This window comes from Mobula birostris, chromosome 23 (genome assembly GCF_030028105.1).
Source record: "Mobula birostris isolate sMobBir1 chromosome 23, sMobBir1.hap1, whole genome shotgun sequence".
Classification (NCBI taxonomy): Eukaryota; Metazoa; Chordata; class Chondrichthyes; order Myliobatiformes; family Myliobatidae; genus Mobula; species Mobula birostris.
The window spans coordinates 26,149,868-26,175,653 of NC_092392.1; the positions used below are offsets into that span (position 1 = coordinate 26,149,868).

At 39.1% G+C, this 25,786-nt stretch overlaps 1 protein-coding gene across 4 annotated transcripts in view; it reads left to right on the forward strand.

The window, feature by feature from the left end:
* The window catches only part of LOC140186944 (uncharacterized), a 132,940-nt gene that overhangs the window by 11,148 nt on the left and 96,006 nt on the right, over positions 1-25,786 (forward strand). For 2 of the 4 annotated variants that reach the window (XR_011882977.1, XM_072241756.1), the window contains exon 2: positions 21,805-21,953. The exons of 1 other annotated variant lie outside the window; for it this stretch is intronic. Coding sequence is in view for 2 of the 3 variants with exons in the window: in XM_072241756.1 (XP_072097857.1) it covers positions 21,805-21,953 (149 nt within the window). In the remaining variant the exon portion in view is untranslated. Of the gene's footprint in view, positions 1-501; positions 530-21,804; positions 21,954-25,786 lie in introns of those variants that run through there. One more of the 4 variants, XM_072241757.1, reaches the window with a different exon arrangement.

The window sequence follows — 25,786 nt, forward strand, 5'->3', positions numbered from 1 at the left end:
TTTGCCTTTTTTTCTGGGTCTTTATGGGTGGCGGGTGGGGGTCTTCCTATTTTCAGTCTAGTTTTTTCAAAGGGGCTAACTTGGAACTACAAATATGTCTGAAATGTCGTAACTTCCAGTTCCTCTTCAAACCATTAATTCCTCTTCCGGAGTCATGAGTTTGTGCTCTGGTTAACCCTTTACATACCAAATAGTTAACTTTAGTAATATGCACAAGATTATTAACTTTGTTTTGTGGAATACAAACGGTTTAAACCACCCGATTAAACGGAAATTTTTTTTCAATGTATTCCACAGAATGAACGCTCACATTATTTTTGCACAAGAAACTCATGTGGAGAGAGAGGATAATCAGCAGTTTTTTAGGATTTGGCGGGGTCAACAATATTCGAACTCGAGCGCCAAAGTGAAAGGAGTTTCCATTTTCATAGATTCTTCAGTATCATTTATTCATTATGAAACTATTTCAGACCCAAATGGTAGATTACTGTTAATTACCGGTTTACTTTTTAATAAAATGGTTGTTATGGTGAGTGTTTATGCTCCAAATATTGATCATCCTGAATTTTTTAAGTACTTGTTTACAGCTCTTCCTAATTTAAATGATTATATGCTGATAATGGGTGGAGATTTTAACTGTTGTTTAAATCCTTTGATGGATAGATCAGTTTCTAATCAGACACTTCCAAATAAATCTGCTACTTCTATCAATTCTTTTATGGTTGATACAGGAATTGTAGAAATTTGGAGATTTTTACACCCTAAGGATAAAGAGTTTTCATTCTTTTCTCATGTATAATCATAAGTACTCTAGAATTGACTATTTCTTTATTGACTCTCATTTAATTCCATTTATTATTGACTGTAAGTATGACTCCATCGCAATTTCCAACCACCATAAGATCAATGAAATTGACAAGGAATATTCTATTGCTTGTAGTAAGGAGCTTTATAAAAAGAGAGTTGAGCTTTAAATGGAGCATAGCTTATTACTAACATCCTCGATCAAAAATCAGTTAAGTAAAACTAGGAGTCAGTTCTGTATGTACGGTGATAAATCTGGTAAATTATTGGCTAATCAACTGAAAACTGCTTTGGTTAAATGCCAGATTCTTAAGATTCGTAAAGTGATGGTACCCTGACCATTGATCATGATGAGATAAATAAATCCTTTCAAGAATTCTATATTTCACTATACCAATCAGAATCTTCCGATGATCTTATTTTTGAGGAAATGAATTTTCCAAAATTATCATCTGATGAACGTTTAATATTAGAAACTCCCATTACTGAAGATGAAATTAAAATTGCTATTTTTTTCGATGAATTCAGGTAAAGCACCTGGTCCAGACGGTTTCACAGTAGAATTTTTCAAATACTTTTCTAATATTCTTTTACCTTGGCTGTATAGAATTTTTAAGGATGCATTATCTATAGGTAAATTACCACAGTCCTTTTATGGTGCTTCTATTTCCTTAATTCTTTAGAAAGATAAAGATCCCACTGAATGTGCATCATATGGGCCTATATCTTTGTTGAATGTAGATTCCAAGATTTTTTCTAAAATTAGCGACCAGATTGGAAAAAGTATTGCCTCAAATTATTTCTGTTGATCAGACGGGATTTATTAAAATCGTTATTTTTTTTAATATTAGGAGATAAATGAATATTGTTTATACTCCTTTATCTAGAGCTCCTGAATGTGTCATTTCACTAGATGCTGAGAAAGCGTTTGACGGGGTTGAATGGACATATTCATTTGGTGTACTTGAAAAATTTAATTTTAGTCCGAATTTATATCTTGGATTAAATTAATATACCTTACTCCTTCAGCGTCGGTATTTACCAATAATCAAAGATCTCCCTTTTTTCAGTTGTTTCGCGGCACCAGGCAAGGTTGTCTTCTTAGTCCATTGCTATTTGATATTGCTTTGGAACCTTTGGCCATTGCTATTCGTGAATCAACTAATATAGTTGGTATCACCCGTGGGAATGAAACACATAAGTTATCACTATACGCTGATGATTTATTACTATATATTTCTAACCCTGAAAAATCTATTCCGGCGCTACTATCCTTGCTTGGTAAGTTCAGTAATTTTTCGGGCTATAAATTGAACCTTAATAAGAGTGAACTCTTCCCTTTAAATATGTAAGTTCCAATTTATAGATGTTCACCATTCAGACTGGTTAATGATTATTTTACTTATCTGGGTGTTAAAATTACTAAGAAACATAAGGATTTATTTAAGCATAATTCTTTACCTTTAATTGATCAAATTAATCAAATTTTTATTGAATGATCCACATTGTTTCTATCAATGCTTGGTCGAACTAATGCTATTAAGATGATTCTCCTACAAGAATTTTCATACTTGTTTCAAGCATTACCAATTTTTATTTCTAAGTCCTTTTTTGATACTTTAGATTCTAAAATCTCTTCATAAATATGGCAGAACAAAAATCCTAGATTAAAAAAAATATTTACAGAAGTCTAAAAAGGATGGTAGTTTGGCTTTACCAAATTTTAGATTTTACTATTGGGCAATTAATATCCGATATTTAATATTTTGGACACAAGATTTGGATGCCCACAATGGGTAAACCTGGAATGTAAATCTATACAAGGGTTTTCTTTGACTCCCATTTTAGGGACTTCTTTACCATTTGTTATTTCTAAATTAAATAAATAAATGGTTAATCCAATAATTAAACATACAATACGAATATGGTTTCAATTTCGTAAATTATTTGGCTTGACCGAATTTATTTTATCAAGCCCTGTTACGTCTAATTTTTTCTTTCAACCTTCTATTATAGATCAAGCTTTTTCGGTATGGAAAATGAAGGGTTTACTAAGCTTTCATGATTTATTTTTGGATAACTGTTTCATGTCTCTTGAACAGTTATCTAATAAATATAATTTGTCTAGATCTCACTTTTTCAGATATTTACGAATTAGAAACTTTTAAAATATTAATTTACCCACATTTCCAACTTCACATCCAATTGATATTACGGAAAAAATTCTAAGTTTAAATCCTTTTCAGAAGGGTTTAATAGCATTCATTTATGATTTGATTATGAAAACAAATTCAGGTATATCTGATAAAATTAAGATTGAATGGGAAAGAGAACTCCAACTTCATTTACCTATAGAAAAATGGGAAAAAATTTTGCAATTAGTTAACATGTCCTCTTTATGTGCTAAACATACATGGATACAATTTAAGGTGGTGCATAAGGCACATATGTCTAAAGACAAATTAGCTCATTTCTATTCATATATAAGCCCAATTTGTGATAGATGCCATTCTGAAGTTGCTTCTTTGACTCATATGTTTTGGTCTTGCCCTTTCTTGCATAAATATTAGAAAAATATTTTGATATTATTTCTACTGTTTTGCGTATTAATTTACAACCACGCCCTGTTACTGCAATTTTTGGGTTACCAATGACGGAAGATAGTTACTTATCCCCTTCAGCCTGTCGGATGATTGCTTTTTTAACATTAATGGCTAGAAAATTTATCTCATTGAACTGGAAAGCGGTCAATCCCCCTACTACATTTCAATGGTTTTCTCAAACTATATCTTGTTTAAGTTTAGAGAAAACTAGAAGTGGCACCTCCGACCCTTCGATTAAATTTGAAGAAACTTGGAAACTATTTATTCAACCTTTCCATATGATGTAGTTTGACCTTTTCGAATCCTTTTTTTAAAACTTAAAATACACGGATAGAGGAGTGGGGTTAACGACATTAATGATTGTATCCAATGTCATATGTTAGCCTGTCTTTTTTTTCTCTATAGTTTTTTAAGTTTTATTTAGTTTAGGTTAATATCGCTTAGTTTAATTAATATGTCTTTTTTTTTTCTTTTCTAATTTGGGGGTTTTTAAAAAGATTTTTTCTCTACCATGTTTAATTATATTTAGAGTTTGGGAAACTTTATACATCTGTATTATTACCTATGCTATATTTGCAATGTCAGTTATTAATAATGTAATCCCAATCTCTCTTCATTAATATTGTTGTTAGACAATACACAATAGGTGCAAGAGTAGCCCATTCAGCCCTTCGAGCTAGCACCGCCATTCACTGTGATCATGGCTGATCATCCACAGTCAGTATCCAGTTCCTGCCTTATCCCCATAACCTTTGATTCCGCTATCTTTAAGAGCTCTATCCATCTCTTTCTTGAAAGCATCCAGAGACTTGGCCTCCACAGCCTTCTGGGGCAGAGCATTCCATATATCCACCACTCTCTTGGTGAAAAGGTTTTTCCTGAACTCCGTTCTCAATGGCCTACCCCTTATTCTTAAACTGTGGCCTCTGGTTCTGGACTCACCCATCAGCGGGAACATGCTTCCTGCCTCCAGCATGTCCAATCCCTTTATAATCTTATATGTTTCAATAAGCTCCCCTCTCAGCATTCTAAATTCTAGAGTATACAAGCCCAGTGGCTCCAATCTTTCAACATATGACAGTCTCGCCATCCCGGGAATTAACCTTATGAACCTACACTGCACTTCCTCAATAAGAATGTCCTTACTCAAATTTGGAGACCAAAACTGCACACAGTACTCCAGGTGTGGTCTCACCAGGGCCCTGTACAGCTGCAGAAGGACCTCTTTGCTCTTATACTCAATTCCCCTTGTTATGAAGGCCAGCATGCCATGAGCTTTCTCCACTGCCTGCTGTACCTGCATGCTTGCTTTCGGTGACTGATGTACAAGAACACCTAGATCTCGTTGTGCTTCCCCTTCTCCTAACTTGACTCCATTTAGGTAATAACCTGCCTTCCCGTTCTTACCGCCAAAGTGGATAACCTCGCATTTATCCACATTAAACTGTATCTGCCATGCATCTGTCCACTCACCCAGCCTGTCCAAGTCACCCTGCATTCTCATAACATCCTCCTCACATTTCACACTGCCACCCAGCTTTGTGTCATCGGCAAATTTGCTAATGTTACTTTTAATTCCCTCATCTAAATCATTAATATATATTGTAAACAGCTGCGGTCCCAGCACTGAACCCTGCCTACCCCACTGGTCACTGCCTGCCATTCCGAAAGGGACCCGTTAATCACTACTCTTTGTTTTCTGTCAGCCAGCCAAATTTCAATCCATGTCAGTACTCTGCCCCCAATACCATGTGCCCTAATTTTGCCCACTAATCTCCTATGTGGGACTTAATCAAAGGCTTTCTGAAAGTCCAGGTACACTACATCCACTGGCTCTCCCTTGTCCATTTTCATATTTACATCCTCAAAAAATTCCAGAAGATTAGTCAAGCACGATTTCCCCTTCGTAAATCCATGCTGACTCGGACCGATCCTGTTACTGCTATCCAGATGTGCCGTAATTTCATCTTTTATAATTGACTCCAGCATCTTTCCCACCACCGACGTTAAGCTAACCGGTCTATAATTCCCTGTTTTCTCTCTTCCTCCCTTCTTGAAGAGAGGGACAACATTAGCCACCCTCCAATCCACAGGAACTGATCCTGAATCTATAGAACATTGGAAAATGATTACCAATGCGCCCACGATTTCTAAAGCCACCTCCTTAAGTACCCTGGGATGCAGACCATCAGGTCCCAGGGACTTAACAGCCTTCAGACCCAACAACCTATCCAACACCATTTCCTGCCTAATATAAATTTCCTTCAATTCATCCATTACCCTAGGTCATTTGGCCACTATTACATCTGGGAGATTGTTTGTGTCTTCCCTAGTGAAGACTGATCCAAAGTACCTGTTCAACTCGTCTGCCTTTTCCTTGTTCCCCATAATAAATTCACCCGTTTCTGTCTTCAAGGGCCCAATTTTGGTCTTAACTATTTTTTTCCTTTTCATATGCCTAAAGAAGCTTTTACTATCCTCCTTTATATTCTTGGCTAGTTTACCTTCGTACCTCATTTTTTCTCCGCGTATTGCCTTTTTAGTTACCTTCTGTTGCTTTTTAAAAGTTTCCCAATCCTCCGGCTTCCCACTCGCCTTTGGTATGTTATACTTCTCTTTTATTTTTATACTGTCCATTACTTCCCTTGTCAGCCACGGCCTCCCCTTACTCCGCTTAGGATCTTTCTTCCTCTTTGGAACGAACTGATCCTGCACCTTCCGCATTATTCCCAGAAACACTTGACATTGCTGTTCCACTATCATCCCTGCTAGGGTATTGTTCCATTGAACTTTGGCCAGCTCCTCCCTCATAGCACCATAGTTCCCTTTGCTCAACTATAATATTGACACTTCCGAGTTTCCCTTCTCCCTGTCAAATTGTAGATTGAAACTTATCATATTATGGTCACTACCTCCTAATGGCTCCTTTACCTCAAGGTCCCTGATCAAATCCGGTTCATTGCACAACACTCAATCTAGAATTGCATTCTCTCTGGTAGGCTCCAGTACAAGCTGTTCTAAGAATCCATCTCGGAGGGACTCCACAAACTCCCTTTCTTGGGGTCCAGTACCAACCTGATTCCTCCAGTCTACCTGCATGTTGAAGTCCCCCATAACAACTGTAGCGTTACCTTTGCGACATGCCAATTTTAACTCTTGATTCAACTTACACCCTACATCCAGACTACTGTTTGGGGACCTGCAGATAACTCCCATTAGGGTCTTTCTACCTTTAGAATTTCTCAGTTCTATCCATACTGACTCTGCGTCTCCTGATTCTATGTCCCCCCTCGCAAGGGACTGAATATCATTCCTCACCAACAGAGCCACCCCACCCCCCTGCCTATCAGTCTGTCCTTTCGATAGGACGTATATCCTTGAATATTTATTTCCCAGGCCCTGTCCACTTGAAGCCATGTCTCTGCTATTCCCACGACATCATACTTACCAATTTCCAACTGTGCCTGAAGCTCATCCACTTTATTTCTTATACTCTGTGCATTCATGTACAATACTTTTAATTCATTACTCCCCTCACCTCCCATATCAATTCCTATTTCACTTGGCCATACAGTACGATCCCTTCCTGAGCTTTCTGCTCTGTTGATTCTGCTGTCATTCTTAACTTTTCTTATTCTCACTTTCCCTTTATCTCCATCCTTATGTTTCCAGTTCGTCCCCTCCCACCCACTACTTAGTTTAAACACACCCGTGTTGTTATGTTTATCATTTTGAAAATTAATAAAAAAGATTGGAAAAGAAAGAAAATATTTGGATCTGGGAATCGTATAAAGTATTTGTGAAGAACGAAGTAGGGTGGAACCAGTGGAGAATAATCCCAGTTGAGGACTAGCGTTTGGAGGATGAGCTAAGGGATCTATGATCCAGTCCACATTAGGGGGACAGAGATAGATAGGGTCAGTAGCTTTAAACAACTTGGTATCAACATATCAGACCACCTGTCCTGGGACCAGCAGCAAGTGTCATCATAGAGAAGCATGATAGTGCCTCTATTTTCTTAAAGGTTTGCATGGACTTGGTATGTTATCAACAACTTTAACAAACCTTTGTATTGGAGAGCATTTTAGTTGGTTGCATCATACCCTGGTATGGAAATACCAATGCCCAAGAACAGAAAAGGCTATAGGAAGCGGAGTATACTGCACAGTCCAGCACAGGTGAATCTCTCTCCACCACTGAGTACATTTTCATGGAGCGCTGCCACAACAGAGCAGCATTCTTCATCAGAGACCCCCTACCACGCCATACCCTCTTCTCACTACTACCATCCGGCAGGAGGTACAGAAGCCTTAGGCCTCATAGCACTAGGTCTTGAGCAGTTATTACCCTACAACCATCAGGGTCCTGAACCTGTGTGGAGAACTTCAATCGCCACTATTCTGAAATGATTATCACTTTCAAGGACTTTTTACAACTCATGTTCCAAGTATTATTTTTATTTGTACATTTCGTCTCGTTTTTGGTTTAGATGTTTGTCAGTCTTTATGTATAGTTTTGTAGAATTCGATTGTATTTCTTTTTTTCCTGTGAGTGCTTGCAAGAAAATGAATTTCAAGGTACAGTAGATTCCGGTTAATTGGGCCATTGGTTAATCAGGGAAGCTGCTTGTTTGGTACAACTCTTAAAGGACAAAAACAAATTGAGAAAATAGCTGGGGTTTCCTTTGTTTATTTGGGACACTATCGATTAATTGGGACAGGAGACTTGCCAAACGGTTTCTAACTAGTGTCAGTTGTGTGCATTTGTGTGGCTGTTAGACACTACTCTGTGCTTAGAGTGAGCAGGTTTTAAATAGCATTAATTGTGCATGCTCGTGTTATGTTACTCATTTGGGCCGACCGACTGAATTAAAAAGCAATTTTTTTGACACTACTTCATGCTGGAAGGCAATGAAGGCAGTCCATAATCTGTTCTAGATGTCTGGGCTGATTTTGTTCATTTGCACTCAATCAAAATAACACAGAAGTGTATGCTGTATGAATCCCTTTATCAAAAACGATTAGACTATAAGAGAAAAGAGCAGCATTAGGCCAGTTAGCCCGTCGAGTGAGCTCCGCCATTTCATCATGGCTGATCCATTTTCCCTCTCAGTCCCAAACTCCTTCCTTCTCCCCATATCCCTTAGGAACGTAAGTTTTATAGTATTGTAGTTATATTGGTAGTGTTCTAGATTGTTTTTTTTATTTTATCTAAATATGTAATTTGTTACTCAGTTAAATGGTAGTTTGTCTTATTTAAACTATTTCCATGAAATTTTGGTGTTAGGCCAAAATGTTCTGGTCCAATGTGTTTCAATTAAGCGGAATCCAATGTATATGGTAGCATATACATAGTTTGATAAATTCAGTTTGAAATTGAACTTTGAGTACTTTTAGTACTGTACTTCGAGTACACTTTGCAATGGTAGTCAACAATCTGGTAAGACCATACATCATTCCCTATAGGATCAATGTGTTTACACTGTAAATAAATAACAGTATTTATGCACATTTTATTCCATATTGTGCTTTAACCTTTAAATGTATTTTTTATGTAATTCTTTATTCTTGTAATTGTGGAATGTTGTTCTTTGTCACATGGCATGCCAACCAAATTCCTAATATATTTAAATGTATATAGAGTCATCGAGAAGTACAACACAGAAAAAGACCCTTCAATTCCTCTAGTCCATGCCGAAACCATTTAGACTGCCTACTCCCTTTGTCTTACACGACAACCATAGCCCTCCATACCCCTACTGTCCATGTACCCATCCAAATTTCTCTTTAAAAGTTGAAATCGAGCTCGCATGAACCACTTGTGCTGGCAGCTTGTTCTACATTCTCATGACCCTCTGAATGAAGAAGTTTCCCCTCATGTTCCCCTTAAACTTCTCACCTTTCACCCTTAAGCCATGACCTCTGGTTTGTCATCCCACCCAACCTCAGTGCAAAAAGCCTGCTTGCATTTGCCTATCTATACCCCTCATAATTTTGAAAACCTCTATCAAATATCCTCTCAATCTTCCATGTTCTATCGAATACAGTCCCAGCATATTCAATTGATCTTTACAACTCAGGTCCTCTAGACCCGACAACATCCTTGTAAATTTTTTCTGTACTCTTTCAACCTTGTTTACATCTTTCCTGTAGGTTGGTGACCAGAACTGCACACAATACTCCAAATTAGGTTTCACCAATGTCTTATACAACTTCAATATAATATCCCATCTCCTGTACTCAGTACATTGATTTATGAAGGGCAATGTGCTGAAAGCTTTCTTTACGATCCTATCTACCTGTGAAGCCACTTTCAACGAATTATGGGCCTGTGTTCCCAGATCCCTGTTCTACCACACTCCTCAATGCCCCATCATTCACTGTAAGACCCACCCTGGATGGGCCTACCGAAGTGCAAAGCCTCACACTTGTCTGCATTAAATTCCATCTGCCATTTTCCAGCCCATTTTTCCAGTTGATGTAGGTCTCTCTGCAAGCCTTGATAGCCTTCCTCACTGTCCACTACACCCCTAACCTTGACGTCATTATCATCCAGATCATTGATACAGATGACAAACAACAAAGGACTCACAACCGATCTCTGTGTAACACCACTAGTCACAGGCTTCCAGTCACCGAAACAACCTTCTACTATCACTCTCTGTCTTCTCCCACGAAGCCAATGTCTAATCCAATGTACTACCTCATCCTGAATGCTGAGTGACTGAACCTTTTTGACCAGCCTCCCATGTGGTACCTGGTCAAATGCCTTACTAAAGTCCATGTAGACAACATCCACTGCCTTGCCTTCATCCAATTTCCTGGAAACTTCCTCGAAAAACTCTTTAAGATTGGTTAGACACAACCTACCATGCACAAAACCAAGCTGATTATCCTTAATCTGTCCATGTCTATCCAAATACTTACATATCTGGTCCCTTAGAGTAGTGGTCGCCAACCTTTTTAAGCCCAAGATCCCCTATCTCGGTCTTAGTGAAAGGCAAGATTGACCTACTAAATCGTTTAGTCACACGCATGTGCATGGGCAGAAAAGACCCGAAGTAAAACCCGGAAACAATCTTTCTTTACAAACAGCTTTCAGTAGCTGGAGTATTGCTATATTACCATTATCTTAATTAGTATTAATTATTTTTATAATGCTCACATTACAACACCTTTAATTCTATATTTCAATATTTAATTTTATTTCAACACGAATAATAAATGAATAAAAATTGACTGTTGCACTCAGTGTGATGACTGGGGCTGAATACTTTCTGCTAGTTCCCTGAAATTTGGCTCATAACTATACACAGCCAGTCTGAGACAGTCTGTGAGGTGTCTGTCAGTAAGACAGCTCCTGTACTTAGATTTCATAATTTTCATCTGTTGCAGCACAGCGCCCTCGCAAACCTCCTGACAGACTGAATATTTGAATGGACAGTTCCCTTTGTTGGACTGAAAGTTGAATCTGCCACGTTTTTCAGGTGTTTTGTATTGGTAAACTGTTACTGAGACACTAGTATAAGTTTCAGAGATACTCAAGATAATGGCACCACTGTTTTTCGTTTCCCAGTTATTTACATTTGGGGAATGTTGGAATCTAAAGGGGGAGAAGTGTTGTAGTGTGAACATTATAAAGATAAGTTGATACAAATTAGGATAATGTTAATATAGCAATACTCCCGCTACGCGGCTATGGAAAGCTGTCTGTAAAGAGGGGTTGCTTCCGGGTTGCGGGGTTTTGCTTCCGGTCTTTTCTCCCACGGTGCATGGTTAGGGAGCTACACACATGCGCACTGCGCAGAAAGAATGGAACTAAAGCCCCGCAACCCAGGAACAATCCCTCTTTACAAACAGCTTTCAGTAGTTGGAGTATTGCTATATTATCATTACAGGTGTCCCTCGCCATCCGAAGGTAGAGCGTTCTTATGAAACAGTTCGTAAGCTGGAATGTCGTAAAGCGAAGAAGCAATTACCCTTAATTTATATGGGAAAAATTTGTGAGTGTTCGCAGACCCAAAAATAACCTACCAAATCGTGCCAAATAACACATAAAACCTAAAATAACAGTAACATCATCTCCTCTGATCTAGGCCCACATTTACGTGCCGGGCGGCACCTAATTAATTAGCTTGTTTATTTCGGCTTTTTTTCTTAAAGATGTGCTGTGTGCCTCCCGGCTACTGCTGCATTCTTCGCGGATTGGTATCTGTCCGCGGCTCGGGGGTTAGGGTGGTGGGACACTGGGGTGTCGTCTGTTTCCATCAGGGAAGCAGGTCATTTTCTATGACTGCCTGCCTCAATGTCAAAGGTCGAGGTTCGTCGTCTGCTGTGGCTGATGTGGAAGGCTTGCTTGACTGCTTAGCCTCGCGCATTTTTCTATCATACAGTTCTTTGTAAGCATTCAAACCATCCTGCAAATATGCCCTAAACCGACGTACCCATTCAAAATTAAAGTCGTACTTTATCGTTGCAGCGAAAATCGCAGGCAGTTGCTTCACATTCAGTTCCTGGACGACTTCACTTTCGGTCTGTTTGCTACTGCATTCAGTTTCAATTGTTATACTTTCCTCTTCCAATTGCATCAGCTCTTCATCTATCAGTTCTTGGTCATGAGATGCCAAAACCTCTTCAACATCATCTTCGTCAGCTTCCACAAGCCAAACTCACTTAGTCCTTACTTCGTTCACCACGATCCAAACGCTTAATTATGTCTAGTTTTACGCTGTCTAACACCCTTATGAGCTCTTTTAGGCTTTTCTGATACTTTAGAATTCATCTTGCTAATGGCTGCTCACAGGCACGTGTTTAAACAATGCCGGCGAGAATGCAGTTCCGAATCCGGGGGAGAGCGGCTGCTCGGGGCGTGTGCGCTGCCTTTTTTTGTAACAGTGAAAACACCTTCTTTTAGCGAAAACAGGGAATTAATGTAGGTCTTTAGTAACAGTGAGGTTTCGTAAAGCGAACGTTCTGAAAAGCGGGGGACACCTGTATCCTAATTAGTATTACTTATTTTTATAATGCTTACATTACAACAGTATTTGTGTATTTATTTATTTTTCATTGTTTTTGGGATCTACTGGGAAAGTCTCAAAGATCGACCGGTCGATCGCAATCGACCGTTGGCGACCACTACCTTAGAATATATTCCATAAGACTGTAAGCCGTAGGAGCAGAATTAGGCCTTTTGGCCCATTGAGTCTGCTGTGCCATTTCATCATGGCTGATCCAATTTTCCTCTCAGCCCCAGTCTCCTGCCTTCTCCCGTATCCCTTCATGCCCTGAACAATGAAGAATCTATCAACCTCTGCCTTAAATATACTGTGGCGAGCACTTGGTCCATAATGACAGACGAGGAAGCTCTTTAACTCAATAACCATTTTATTGTGATAAACACAAAACAGACCAGGCACCATGACCCAGAGAGTGAACCCAACCAGTCTCACACCGACGGAGGAGGTGACAATCACACATCCTGGTTACTGTTAGGGTGACCCACAAGTACACAAGCATATAACTGTATAACCCAAGCTAAAATGTGAGAATATGAAACTTCCCACCATAATCCCACAAAAGCATTTTAACACGAACAATAAACAGTACTGGTCATTAGAAGTGCAGGGGCGGGCTGTCGACCACGCCCCACCCAGAACGTCTCAATATGTAAAGACTTGGCCTCCACCGCTGCCTGTGGTAACAAAGTCCACAGATGCATCACTTTCTGGCTAAAAAAATTCCTCCTCATCACCATTCTAAAAGGTTGGACCTCTCTTCTGAGGCTGTGTCCTCTGGTGTTAGACTCTCCCACCATAGGATGCATCCTTTCCACATCCACTCTGTCAAGGCCTTTCACCATTTGATAGGTTTCAATGAGGTCACCCCTCATCCTTCTGAATTCCAGTGAATACAGGCCCAGAGCCATCAAGCACTCTTCATATGACAAGCCATTCAATCCTGGAATCATTTTTGTGACTGTCCTTTGAACCCTCTCCAGTTTCAGCACTTCCTTTCTAAGATAAGGGGCCCAAAACTGCTCACAGTACTCCCAAGTGAGGTCTCACCAGTGCTTTATAAAGTCTCAGCATTACATCTTGCTTTTATATTTTAGTCCTCTGGAAATGAATGCTAACATTGCACTGGGCTTTATTACTGCAGGCTCAAACTGCAAATTAACCTTTAGGAAGTCCTGCACAAAAACTTACAAGGCCCTGTGCACCTCAGGTTTTTTATATTTTCTCTCCATTTAGAAAATAGTCTACCCTTTCACTCCTTCTACCCAAGTGCATGACCATACTCTTCCCAACACTGTTTTCCTTCTGCCATTTCTTTGCCCATTCTCATAATCTGACGAAGTCCTTCTGTAGTCCCTCTGCTTCCTCAGAGCTACCTGCCCCTGCGCCTATCTTCATACCGTCTGCAAACTATGCAACAAAGCCATCAATTCCATCATCCGAATCATTGACATATAATGTAAATAGAATCTGTCCCTACACAGACTTGTGTGGAACACCACTAGTCATCAGCGGCCAACTAGAAAACGCTCCTTTTATCCCCACTCTTTGCCTCCTGCCAATCAGCCGCTGGTTTATCCACGCTAGAATCTGTCCTGCAATACCATGGGCTCATAGCTTGTTAAACAGCCTGATGTGTGACACTTTGTCAAATGCCTTCTGAATATCCAAGTAAGTAATATCCTCTGATTCTCCTTCGTCTATCCTGCTTGTCATTTCTTCAAAGAATTCCAATAGGTTTGTCAGGTAAGATTTTCCCTTGAAGCCATGCTGACTACGGCCTATTTTATCATGAGCCTCCAAGTACTGAGACCTCATCCTTAATAGTCAACTGCAATATCTTCCCAGCCACTGAGGTCAAACTAGTTGGCCCATAGTTCCTTTCTTCTGCTTCTCTCCCTTCTTCAAGAGCTGAGCGATGTTTCTAATTTTCCAGTTTTCTGGAACCATTCCGGAATCTAATGTTTTTTTTTGTAATATAATTTTTATTGAGTTTTCAAAAAGAATACATGAAAAGATAAAATCTACCCTCCCCCCCCCACCCATATATATAGTCCTACCTAAAAAGAAAGAAAAGAGAAAAAAGAAGAGCCGCCTGGGTATTGGAAGGTTTCCACATGCTCCATGGGATTCAAGATAAATTTGGTATAATTATTCGTTACTTTCCCCAAGGGACCAAGATCTTTATCGGAGCACTTAAATATGCCATCCTATCTTTTGTAAATAAGGGCGCCAAATATTCAAAAATGTTACATATTTATTTCTTAAATTATAAGTAATTTTTTCGAGTGGAATAGAACTAGCCATTTCATTATTCCAACGATCCATACTTAAATACGAATCAGATTTCCAAGTAACTGCTATAGTCTTCTTAGCTACTGCCAATGCAATTTTTATAAATTTTTTCTGATATTTATTCAATTTAAGTTTCGGCTTTATCCCTTCAATATCACCTAGTAGAAATAATACAGCGTTATGTGGAAGTTGAGTTCCAGTAATTTGTTCCAATAAGACTCTTAAATTTATCCAAAAGGGTTGAATTTTAAAACAAGACCAAGTAGAATGTAAAAAAGTACCAATTTCTTGATTACACCGAAAGCATTTATCGGATAGATTTGAATTTAATCTATTTATTTTTTGTGGTGTAATATATAATTGGTGTAAAAAATTATATTGTACTAATCTAAGTTGAACATTTATTGTATTTGTCATACTGTCAAGACAGAGTCTTGACCAATTTGTTTCATCAATATTAATATTCAGATCTGTTTCCCATTTTTGCTTTGACTTATGGGTTCCTTGTTTAATTGTCTGTTCTTGAATCAAATTATACATACAAGAAATAAATTTTTTAATTTTCCCTTTTTGAATTAAAATTTTAATTTCATTAGGTTTTGGCAAAAACATTGTTTGACCCAGCTTACCTTTTAAGTAAGCCCTTAATTGAAGGTAACCAAAGAAAGTATTATTTGATATTTTATATTTATCCTTTAATTGTTCAAATGACATCAATATACCTCGTTCAAAACAATCTCCTATAAATTTAATCCCTTTTTGGTACCAATTATATAAAAGTTGATTGTCCATTGTAAAAGGAATAAGTCTGTTTTGGAACAAAGGTCTCCTTGCTAATAGAGATTTCTGTGTTTCATTATCAACATTTATCTTATTCCATAGATCAATCAAATGTGTTAATATAGGAGATTCTTTCTTTTCTCGTATCCATTTAGATTCCCATTTATATGTAAAATCTTCAGGTCTATTTTCTCCTATCTTGTCTAATTCTATTTTAATCCATGCTGGTTTTCAATCATCGAAGAAAGATGCAATAAATCTAAGTTGATTTGCTTTATAATAGTTTTTAAAGTTTGGAAGTTGTAACCCTCCTAACCCAAATTTACATGTCAATTTTTCCGATGATATTCTTGACATTTTACCTTTCCAAAGAAATTTTCTCACACATTTATTTAACTCTTGAAAAAATTTCTGTGGCAATTGTATTGGTAATGTTGAAACAAATACTGTAATCTAGGAAATATATTCATTTTTACAACATTGACTCTACCTACTAATGTTATTGGTAGTATCATCCATTTGTCAAAATCTTCTTGAATTTTTTTCAATAGTGGTAAATAATTAAATTTATATAAATTCTTTACATCATTATCAAGTCTTATACCTAAATACTTTATACCATTTACCGTCATCTAAATTGGGTTACTAATCGACATTGACTATAGTCTCCTTTAGTAAGAGGTAAAATTTCACTTTTATTCCAATTTATTTTGTAACCTGATACCTTCCCATATTCATCCAATCTAGAAGATAATTTATGTAACGAATGTTGTGGGTTTGTTAAGTAGATCAAAACATCATCGGCAAAAAGATTAATTTTATATTCCTCCTGATTAACCCTAAAACCCATAATACCTGGATCAATTCTGATTAGTTCTGCTAATGGCTCTATCGCCAGTACAAATAAAACAGGTGATAATGGACAACCTTGTCTAGTTTACCTTTTTAACTGGAATGGTGTTGAAATTTGAGAGTTTGTCACTACTTTAGCCTTAGGGTTAGAATTTAAAGTTTTAATCCAATTTATAAAAGATGTTCCTAACCCATATTTTTCTAATACTTTAAATAAAAAATCCCATTCTAATCTATCAAATGCTTTTTCTGCATCCAAGGCTACTACTATACTCGTCCCTTTTTTGTGCCAAATGAATTATACTGAGTAGCCAGGTTACATTATCTGCCAATTGTCTATTTTTAATAAATCCTGTTTGATCCATATGTATTAATTTTGGTAAATATTTAGGTAATCTATTCGATAAAATTTTTGCTATTATTTTATAATCCGTATTCAATAAAGAAATAGGCCTGTATGATGTTGGTTTCATAGGATCTCTGTCTTTTTTTGGCAATACTATTACAATCGCTGTTGAAAAAGATTCTGGTAGTTTATGTATTTTTCCTGCTTGACGTATTAGTTCCATAAAGAGAGGAAATAATAAATCTTTAAATTTTTTATAATCTAATGTTCTTGAAAGATCATTAGTAATGTCTCCACAATCTCTTCAGCCACCTCTTTCGGAACCCTGGGATGGACACCATTTGGTCCAGGTGACTTATCTAACTTCAGACTTTTCAGTTTCCCAAGAACCTTTTTTCTAGTAATGATAACTTCACACACTTCATGACCCCTGGCACCTGGAATTTCCATCAAACTGCTAGTGTCTTCCACAGTGAAGATTGATGCAAAATACTTATTCAGTTTGTCTGGCATTTCCTTGTCTGCCATTACTACCTCTCCAGCATCATTTTCTAGTAGACTAATATCCACTCTTTTACACTCTATATATCTGAAGAAATGTTTGGTATCCTCTTTAATATTATTGGCTAGCTTACTTTCGTATACCATCTTTACCTTCTTAATGGCATTTCAGTTGCTTTTGTTTTTTTTTAAAGCTTCCCAATCCTCTAACTTCCAGCTATTTTTTACTCTATGCCCTCTCTTTGGCTTTAACTTCTCATTAGCCACCATTGTGTTATCTTGCCTTTAGATTCCTCTTTGGGATGTATATATCCTGTGCCTTCTGATTTGTTTCCAGAACTTGCAGGCATTGCTACTCTACTGTTACCCCTGCCAGTGTTCTTTTCCAATCACTTCTGGTCAATGCCTCTCTCATGCCTCTGTAATGCCCTTTACTCGATAGTAATACTTTAGCTTCTCTTTCTCAAATTTCATGGTGAATTTGATCATATTATGATCACTTTTCCCTAAGGGTCCTTTTACCTTAAGCTCTCTAATCAACTCCGGTTCACTGCACAACACCCAATCCAGAATAGCTGATTCCCTTGTCGGCTCAACCGCAGCTGCTCTAAAAAGCAATTTCGTAGTCATTCTAGAAATTCCCCCTCTTGGAATCTAGCACCATCATGATTTTCCCAATCTCCCTGCATATTGAAATTCCCCATGACGTTTGTAACACTGCCCTTTTAGCATGCATTTTCTATCTCCTGTTGTAATTTGTAGACCACATTCTTACTAGTGTTTGAGGGTCTGTATAAAACTCCCATCAAGGTCTTTTTACCCTTGCAGTTCCTTAGCTCTATCCACAATTATTCAACCCTTTCCGCCCCTGTGTCACCTCTTTCTATTGATTTGATTTCACTTTTTACCAACAGAGCTCTGTCTTCCTGCCTGTCCTTTCAATATGATGTGTATCCTTGGACATTTAGGTCCCATCTTCTTTCAGGAATGATTCAATGATGCCTACGATGTCATACCTGCCACTTTGCAACTGTGCTACAAGTTCACCTACCTTATTCTGTATACTACACACATTCAAATATAAAACCTTAAGTTCTGTATTCACCCTTTTCAACTTTGTCCGCCTTTTACATTGCAACTCATCCTGATGACATCAATTTTGCCCCATCAGCAGCCTCTCCTCACCACACATTGCCTCTGTTTGTAAACCAGTTACCTCATCTTCAGCACTATCACTCCGATTCCCATCCCCCTGTCAAATCCCCCTTCCAGTAACTTTCCCACAACTGATGTCAGACTCACTGGCCTATAATCTCCTGGTTTATGTTTAGAGCATTTTTTTTATACAGCAGAAGAACATCAGCTATCCTCCAGTCTGCTGGTACCTCTTGTGTCACTAAGGATGATTTAAATACCTCTAGCAGGGCCCCACCAGTTTCTGCACTTGCCTCCCGTAGGATCTGGGGGAACACCTTGTTAGGCCCTGGGGATTTAATGCACCCTGAATTGCCCCAGGGCAGCAAACACCTCCTCTGTGATCTGTACAGGGTCATGAAGTTGAAGCTGCTTTGCCTCACTTCTATAGACTCTGTGTCCATCTCCACAGTAAATACAGATGTAAAATAATATCATTTAAGATCTCCCCCATCTGTTTTGGCTCTGCACATGGATCATCATTCTGGTCTTCCAGAGGACCGATTTTGTCCTTTGCAATCCTTTTGCCCTTAGCATATCTGTAGAATCCCTTAGGATTCTCCTTCACCTTGTCTGCTAGAGCAACTTCATTCCTTCTTTTACCCTTCCTGATTTTTTAACTGTTCTCTTGCATTTCTTATCCTGCAGAAGCACCTCATTTGTTCCTATCTGGCTGTACATGCCAAGTACCTTTTTTTTCTTAATCAGGGCCTCAGTATCTCTTGAAAACCAAGGTTCCTTACACTTGTTATCTTTACCTTTTATTCTGACAGGCACATACTGTACAAACCTTGTACTCTCAGAATCTTAACTTTTGAAGGCCTCCCACTTACTAAGAACCCCTTTGCCAAAAAGTGGCCTGTCCCAATCCACACTTGCCTGATCATTTATGATACCATCAAACTTGCCCTTTCTCCAATTTAGAATCTCAACCCATGGACCAGGCATATCCTTATGTATATTTACTTTGAAACTAATGGCATTGTGATCACTGGATACAAAGTGTTCCCCTACACAAACCTCTGTAGCCTGCCTGTCTCATTCCCTGATAGCAGATCCAGTATCGTACACTCTCTCATTGGGACTTCTGTGTACTGATGAAGGAAACTTTCCTGAACACAACTCTGTCCCATCTAGTATGGTATTCCGAGTCAATATGTGAAAAGTTAAACTCACCTACTATAACAACCTGTGTTTCTTGCAACAGTCTGCAATTGCTTTGCAAATTTGTTCCGCTAAGTCCATGGGACTGTTGGGTGGTCTGTAATATAGTCCCATTAATGTGGTCGTGGCTTTCCTATTTCTCAATTCCATCAATATTGCCATACTAGTGGAGTTCTTCAGCCTGTCTTGATGGAGCACTGCTGTGACAATTTCCCTGATGCCACCAGTCCTCCATTAATCCCTCCCGCTCTGTCACGTCTAAAACAACGGAACCGGGGAATATTGAGCTGCCAGTCCTGCCCCTCCTGCAACCAAGTCTTACTAATGGCTACAGATTCCTAATGCCGTGAGCTCATCCACCTTTCCTACGATACTTCTTGCGTTGAGTTATAGGCAGCTCAGGCCACTAGCCATACCGTGCTCATCCTTTTGATTCCTGACTTTGTCTGACCAACGTTTGCCTCCACACCCTCTCCACTAACTGTTCTGGCACTCTGGTTCTTATACCCCTGCCACTCTAGTTTAAACCCTACCGTACAGCATTAGCAAACCTTCCCACCAGGATATTAGTCCCCCTCCAGTTCAAGTGCAAACCGTCCCTTCTGTACAGGTCCCACCTTCACTGGAAGAGAACCCAATGATCCAAAACTCTTATGCCATTCCTCCTTAGCCGTGTGTTAAAGCTGTATAGTCTTCCTAATTCTGGCCTCACTAGCACATGACATAGGTAGCAATCCTGAGATCACAGTCCTGGAGGTCCTGCCTTTTAACTTAACACTAACCCCTGAGCTCCCTATGCAGAACCTTTCACTCATTCTACCCATGTCATTGGTATCTACACGGTCCATGAGCTCTGGCTGTACACCTTCCTACATAAGAATGCTGAGGACTCTATCTGAGATGTCCCGGACCCTGGCACCTGGGAGGCAACATGCCATCCAGGAATCTTGTTGTCACCCACAGAGTCTCCTTTTTATTCCTCTAACTAACTAATCCCCTATCACCCTAGCATGCCTCTTCCCTCCTCCTCTTCTGAGTCACAGTGCTAAATAGCCGACTGCTGTAACTTTCCTCTGTTAGGTCATCCCCCAACAGTATCCAACGTGGTTTACCTGGTGTTGAGTGGGATGCCACAGGGGTACTCCGCACTGGCTGTTTAACCTCTTTCTCCTCTCTGACTGTCACCCAGTCTCCTGTGTCCTGCACCTTGTGTGTAACTACCTCTCTTTGTCCTATCTGTCACCCCCTCAGCCTCCCGAATGATCTGGAGTTCACCCAATTCCAGCCCCAACTCCATAATGCGAATTGTTTGAAGCTGCATTTGGATACACTTCTCGCAATTGTATTTGTCAGGGACATTGGAAGTGTCCCTGCCTTCCCACATCCGGAAAGCGGAACTATCTTGCCTAGCACCTCTACTGTCCAAGCTGAGCAGAATTGAAGGGAGGGAGAAAAAGAACCTTACCTAGAGCTTTTTTTTTGCTCTCTCTTCACTGAAGCCTCGAAGAGCTAAAGCTTCAAAATCCCCAGTCTAACTCTGTCCACTCCAACGATGGCCACTCCACTTGCCCTTGCCTTCCTTTAATTTGTTCTTGCTAATCAATCCCAAACGCCAATTGGTCACTGGTCAGAGCTTAATTTGTGTTCCTGCCATCCGATGCTGCCTTTTTCTACTTAGTCAGTTGACCTGATTGAAATCCTGTCCTCTCAAACTTCTGATGTCCGATTGGTCACTGGTCAGAATGGTGAATAAAGTTGATCCTTGATCCTTGTTCCTTGGACTTAACTCTTGAGAGGGTGGGAAGGGCCTTTATTTCTGCTGTAGAGTTAGCCTTAACTTTATTGCAGTTACGGAGGAGTAGTCTGGTGTGAGAAGTTTACAGTCCAGGGTTATGGATGAAGTGTGGTTTGTAGCAAGATTTGTCAATGCCTCTGGAATCGTCCCACAGAGTTAGTAATTCTTGGCTAATCAGCCAAGGTGCTAGAAATTTAAATTGTAGTAGCATATGGATTTTGAAAACTGCATGCTGCACCCTCTCTGTTATCAATAGAATGCTTATCTGCATTCAAGTGTCATGTTAGTTTAAAAAGCGAGACTACCTTGCACTCATTTTTTCCATTGCGTGGATGCTAACATATTATTGAAACATACTGTAATTTGGAAAACGTGTGCACCTTTGTGCGTATTTCTGCGAGAACAGCTGTTTTCAAAGTACAATGTAATATAACATTGTATTTTATTCTGTTTGCAGATATCTTTTGCTCCATATCTCTCGCCTCCAGCCAATTCACGCAGGAAGTACTACCAGTCTTGCAGCAGGCATACTTAGATGAAACATCAATGGATTATTTTCATTACAGCCAAGTGACCTTAGTGAATAATACAAGGCTGCTAAATCAGGTATTATGATCTATTCTTATAGCAGTCTACTTTACTGATGCGTTTTCTATCTCGGTCTACTTTCCTGCATGTTCTCAAATTTGTTGATATCTTAATTTTCAAAAGTCTACCGTCTTTCCTTGAATAAACCCGAGCTGCTGAAGATCCACGTTTATCCAATGGTTCACAGCCTGCAGACTGAGATAACTTCACTTAATCCTGCCTCTCATCGGGCCGTGACCCTCAGCCATTTGCTATCCGTACAAAGTATCTGTCACCTATGCCCAGGGAGTCCACATTAACCACTTACTTGGACTAATCCCACATTAGAACCTGAATCGGGTTTATTATCACTGACATATGTCATGAAATTCATTGCTTTGCTACAAGTTACATTGAGCAAACTGTGCAAAAGAGGAATATCGATGTAATTAAGCACATATTTCATTCCCTCAGCATTCTTGTCAATTCCAATTCCCCCCAGATTCTAAAGCTCATTTGCTTACTGGGGCAATTAATGTGGAATTGCGTCATGTGGAATATACTTTCCATTAATCTGAGAGGAGGTGCCTGGGTAATCCAGGTTAATTAAACCCAAAGTTGCAATGTTAGAAAGCGCCACTTATGGAGGGATGAAAACCAGGTTTACTGAATTTTAAAAAAAAAGAACATGGGAAAAAAATAACTATGCGATGAGGCAAGGCTGATGCAGGCAGGGACAAACGACAAAATCACAGCAAGTTACAGAAACTATTAAAAGATATAAACTGTTAAAAGTGGACTTGGTAGTTAATATCTCTACCCTACTTTTTGGAAATCCTCGGGGTGAAACCCCTGGAGGCGAGGCAGTATCGATAAAAGATTTAATGAAGCTACAGCTATAACGAATACCAGCTATAGCAGGATGATATTGGCAGAGAGTAGTGGCCAAGATCTCTACCGTGTAACCAGGAATTAGTTCTGTTAAATTATACCAAGGCCAAGGCATTTGGTCAGATTTCTTTTTGTTTAATGTATTGTGGATTGACTTTCTGTGGAGGACCCACCATTTCATCCAACAAACCAAGAAACAAGATGGCGAGCCACCCAAGACCGCTGACCCAGCATGAGAACAGAATGCTTCAAGACGCCGAGGATTTATTATGTTTGGATGTATTATTTTATTTCTCATTCAAAGGATCTGAATTTGATTTTCTGGTAGAACTGATTATTTTTGCAAGGACTTCGATAACTGACTGAATAAGACTTTGTTTAGAAGTTGTGATGTTGGAGAATTTGTTGTGAAAGGAGTTATGCTGTATATAAATATTTTTGAGAGGAGGGGTTGAGTTTGTATTTGTAGATATACAGACCTGAAAGTGAAACTGAGGTTAACTATAATACTTAAAAATTGGAATTCAATTAGTTTCCTAACGAGGGATAAAGAAAAAGGCAAATGTTAGTCTGTAAACCTTTAAATAGGCAATAACACTAGATCTAATTAGAGAAATTGGAGTAATAAAGGTTATTCTAATAAATCTCACTGAATCTAACTAAAAAGGAACTTGTTTTTTGTTGATACTTGAGATTTGGAACCTAAAACAGAATGTTTGAACTTCGAATTGTTCCTACTGGTGTAAATATTTTGTATATATTGCTATTTTTTATAAGCAAATCTTCCCTCCAGAAGTGTGTGTTTTGTGTTCACTGCCTCCTTTCGATTCCTAGAGCTTCTGATGGCCCACATGCACCTAGTGTAGATTTTAAACTAATTAGATTTTTCTCATAAAGTAGTGCAGCGACCAGTCACATGAGATAAGACCAGCACCTCACAGGTGTTACACCTGAGAAGCTGAAGAGCTAGCAATGCAATGCCCAGATCCCAAAATGGGATAAGTAAAATTTATTTAATCAGTTGTAGAGCTTGCAATTATTTCACTTGACAGGGAGGCTGAATGAAGAAAAGAAAGCTGCTTCATATTGGCTGCAGGATTTATTTCAAATGGGCAGAAGATTATGTATGTGGATAACAAGGGTCGTATAAACAAAAGGCATTAAAATGAGATGGAACCCTCTTGAATAGCAACATGGTAGAATCAGGTTAACGATTCTGCTGTCTCAAGCAACTTTTCTTTCACTTTATTTTGTGTGTGTGTGTGGGTTTCTTCCCGTAGTTCAAGGATGTTCTGGTTAGATTAATTGGTCATTGTAAATCGTCCCGTGATTAGACTAGGGTTGCTGGGTGGCGTGGCTTGAAGGGGTTGTTCTGTGTGGTATCTGAAAATAAATAAATAAAACTTTTAGTTTCCATGTAGGGAATTGGTTATGTGCTGTATGTGCATAAGCCTGTATAGGTACATGAGGGTAAAATTACATGGTGAGATCTCTCTGATATCACAGTTCTATTTACTTTTAGCCATAACTATGCACAAATAAGTAGTCAGCGCTAAGGAAATGTTTGACATGCCAATGTAATATGCGGCCCCTTGAATCCAACTTAAAAACTGAACACATTAGAAGCTCACTAAAGCCAGCCTCTCCATCACTAAAATGTTAGTTGAAAATTCACCCTTTCTTTCCAAAGAACTTCAAGTTCCGAGGTGCATACATCGTCTGTAGCCCATCTTGGTCCAACCATGTTTGTCATGGCCAAAAACACTCGCCAGCGCCTCTATTTCTGGAAGCTAAAGAAATTCTTCATTTCCCTGTTGACTTTTAACCTATTTTTCTCATTGTACCGTAGAAAGCATTATGTCTGGATGTAAAATGGCCTGGTTCGGCAGGAAACCACAGAGAGTTGTGGACACAGCTCAGCACGTCACAGTAACCAGCCTCCCCTCTGTGGACCTTGTTCACACTTCTTGCTGCCTCACTAAAGCGGCCAGCATAATTAAATACCCCACCACCCCAGACATTCTTTCTTCTCCTCTGTACTGTCAGACAGAAATACAAAAGCCTGAAGCACCGACCAACAGGCCCAAGAATAGCTTTTATCCCATTGTTATCAGAATCTTAAACGGATTCTTGAATGATAAGATGGACTGATGGCCTCACAATTTACCTTATCATGATCTTAGTATCATTTACCTGAACTGCACTTTTTGGGTAGTTTTTACACTTTACTTCTACCTTATTCTAGCACAATGCACTGTGTAATGATTTGATCTGCGTATATGGTATGTAAGACAAGCATGTTCACTGTATCTTGGTACATGTAACAACAATAACAAATACCAATAATAGTGAGCCAAGCTCGAATATAGCCAGCCGATGGTGTAGTGGCATCAGCACCGGACTTCGAGGAGAACGGTGCTGAGTTCGAATCCAGCCGGCTCCTTGCACGCTTTCCATCCGTGCTAGGGTGAGCACTGAACTAGCAACTCAGTCTTGTAAAAAAAAACAGTCAAACACTATGGAAATGGCAAAAATATCACCCAATGCACCACAAGGCACGTAAAGGAACAACAAGCTTGAATATAGCTGACGACTTTTCCTGAACTTTTAGTTTCCTGAGCTGTAAACAGCCTTGCAGAAGTACATGGGGACTGTTGGTAAAAGTTCATCTACAATGCAGTTCCACTTAGACCCAGCAGAAATGAAGAAACACCATCATATTTCCATGTTGGCAAGGACTCAGATTCTGGTTTAGATGTATTTATCGTGTGTACAGTACACTGAAGCATATAGTGAAATGCAATATTTGCATTATCTGCCAGCACAGCAAAAATGAAGAAGCACCATCATTTTTCCAAGTCAGCAAGGAATCAGATTCAGGTTTAGATGTATTTATCACGTGTCAGACATCCCACCCTGCAAAAACTCATTTCAGGGAGGTAGCACCCCTGCCCCCCCCCCCCCCGCAACCCCACATACCC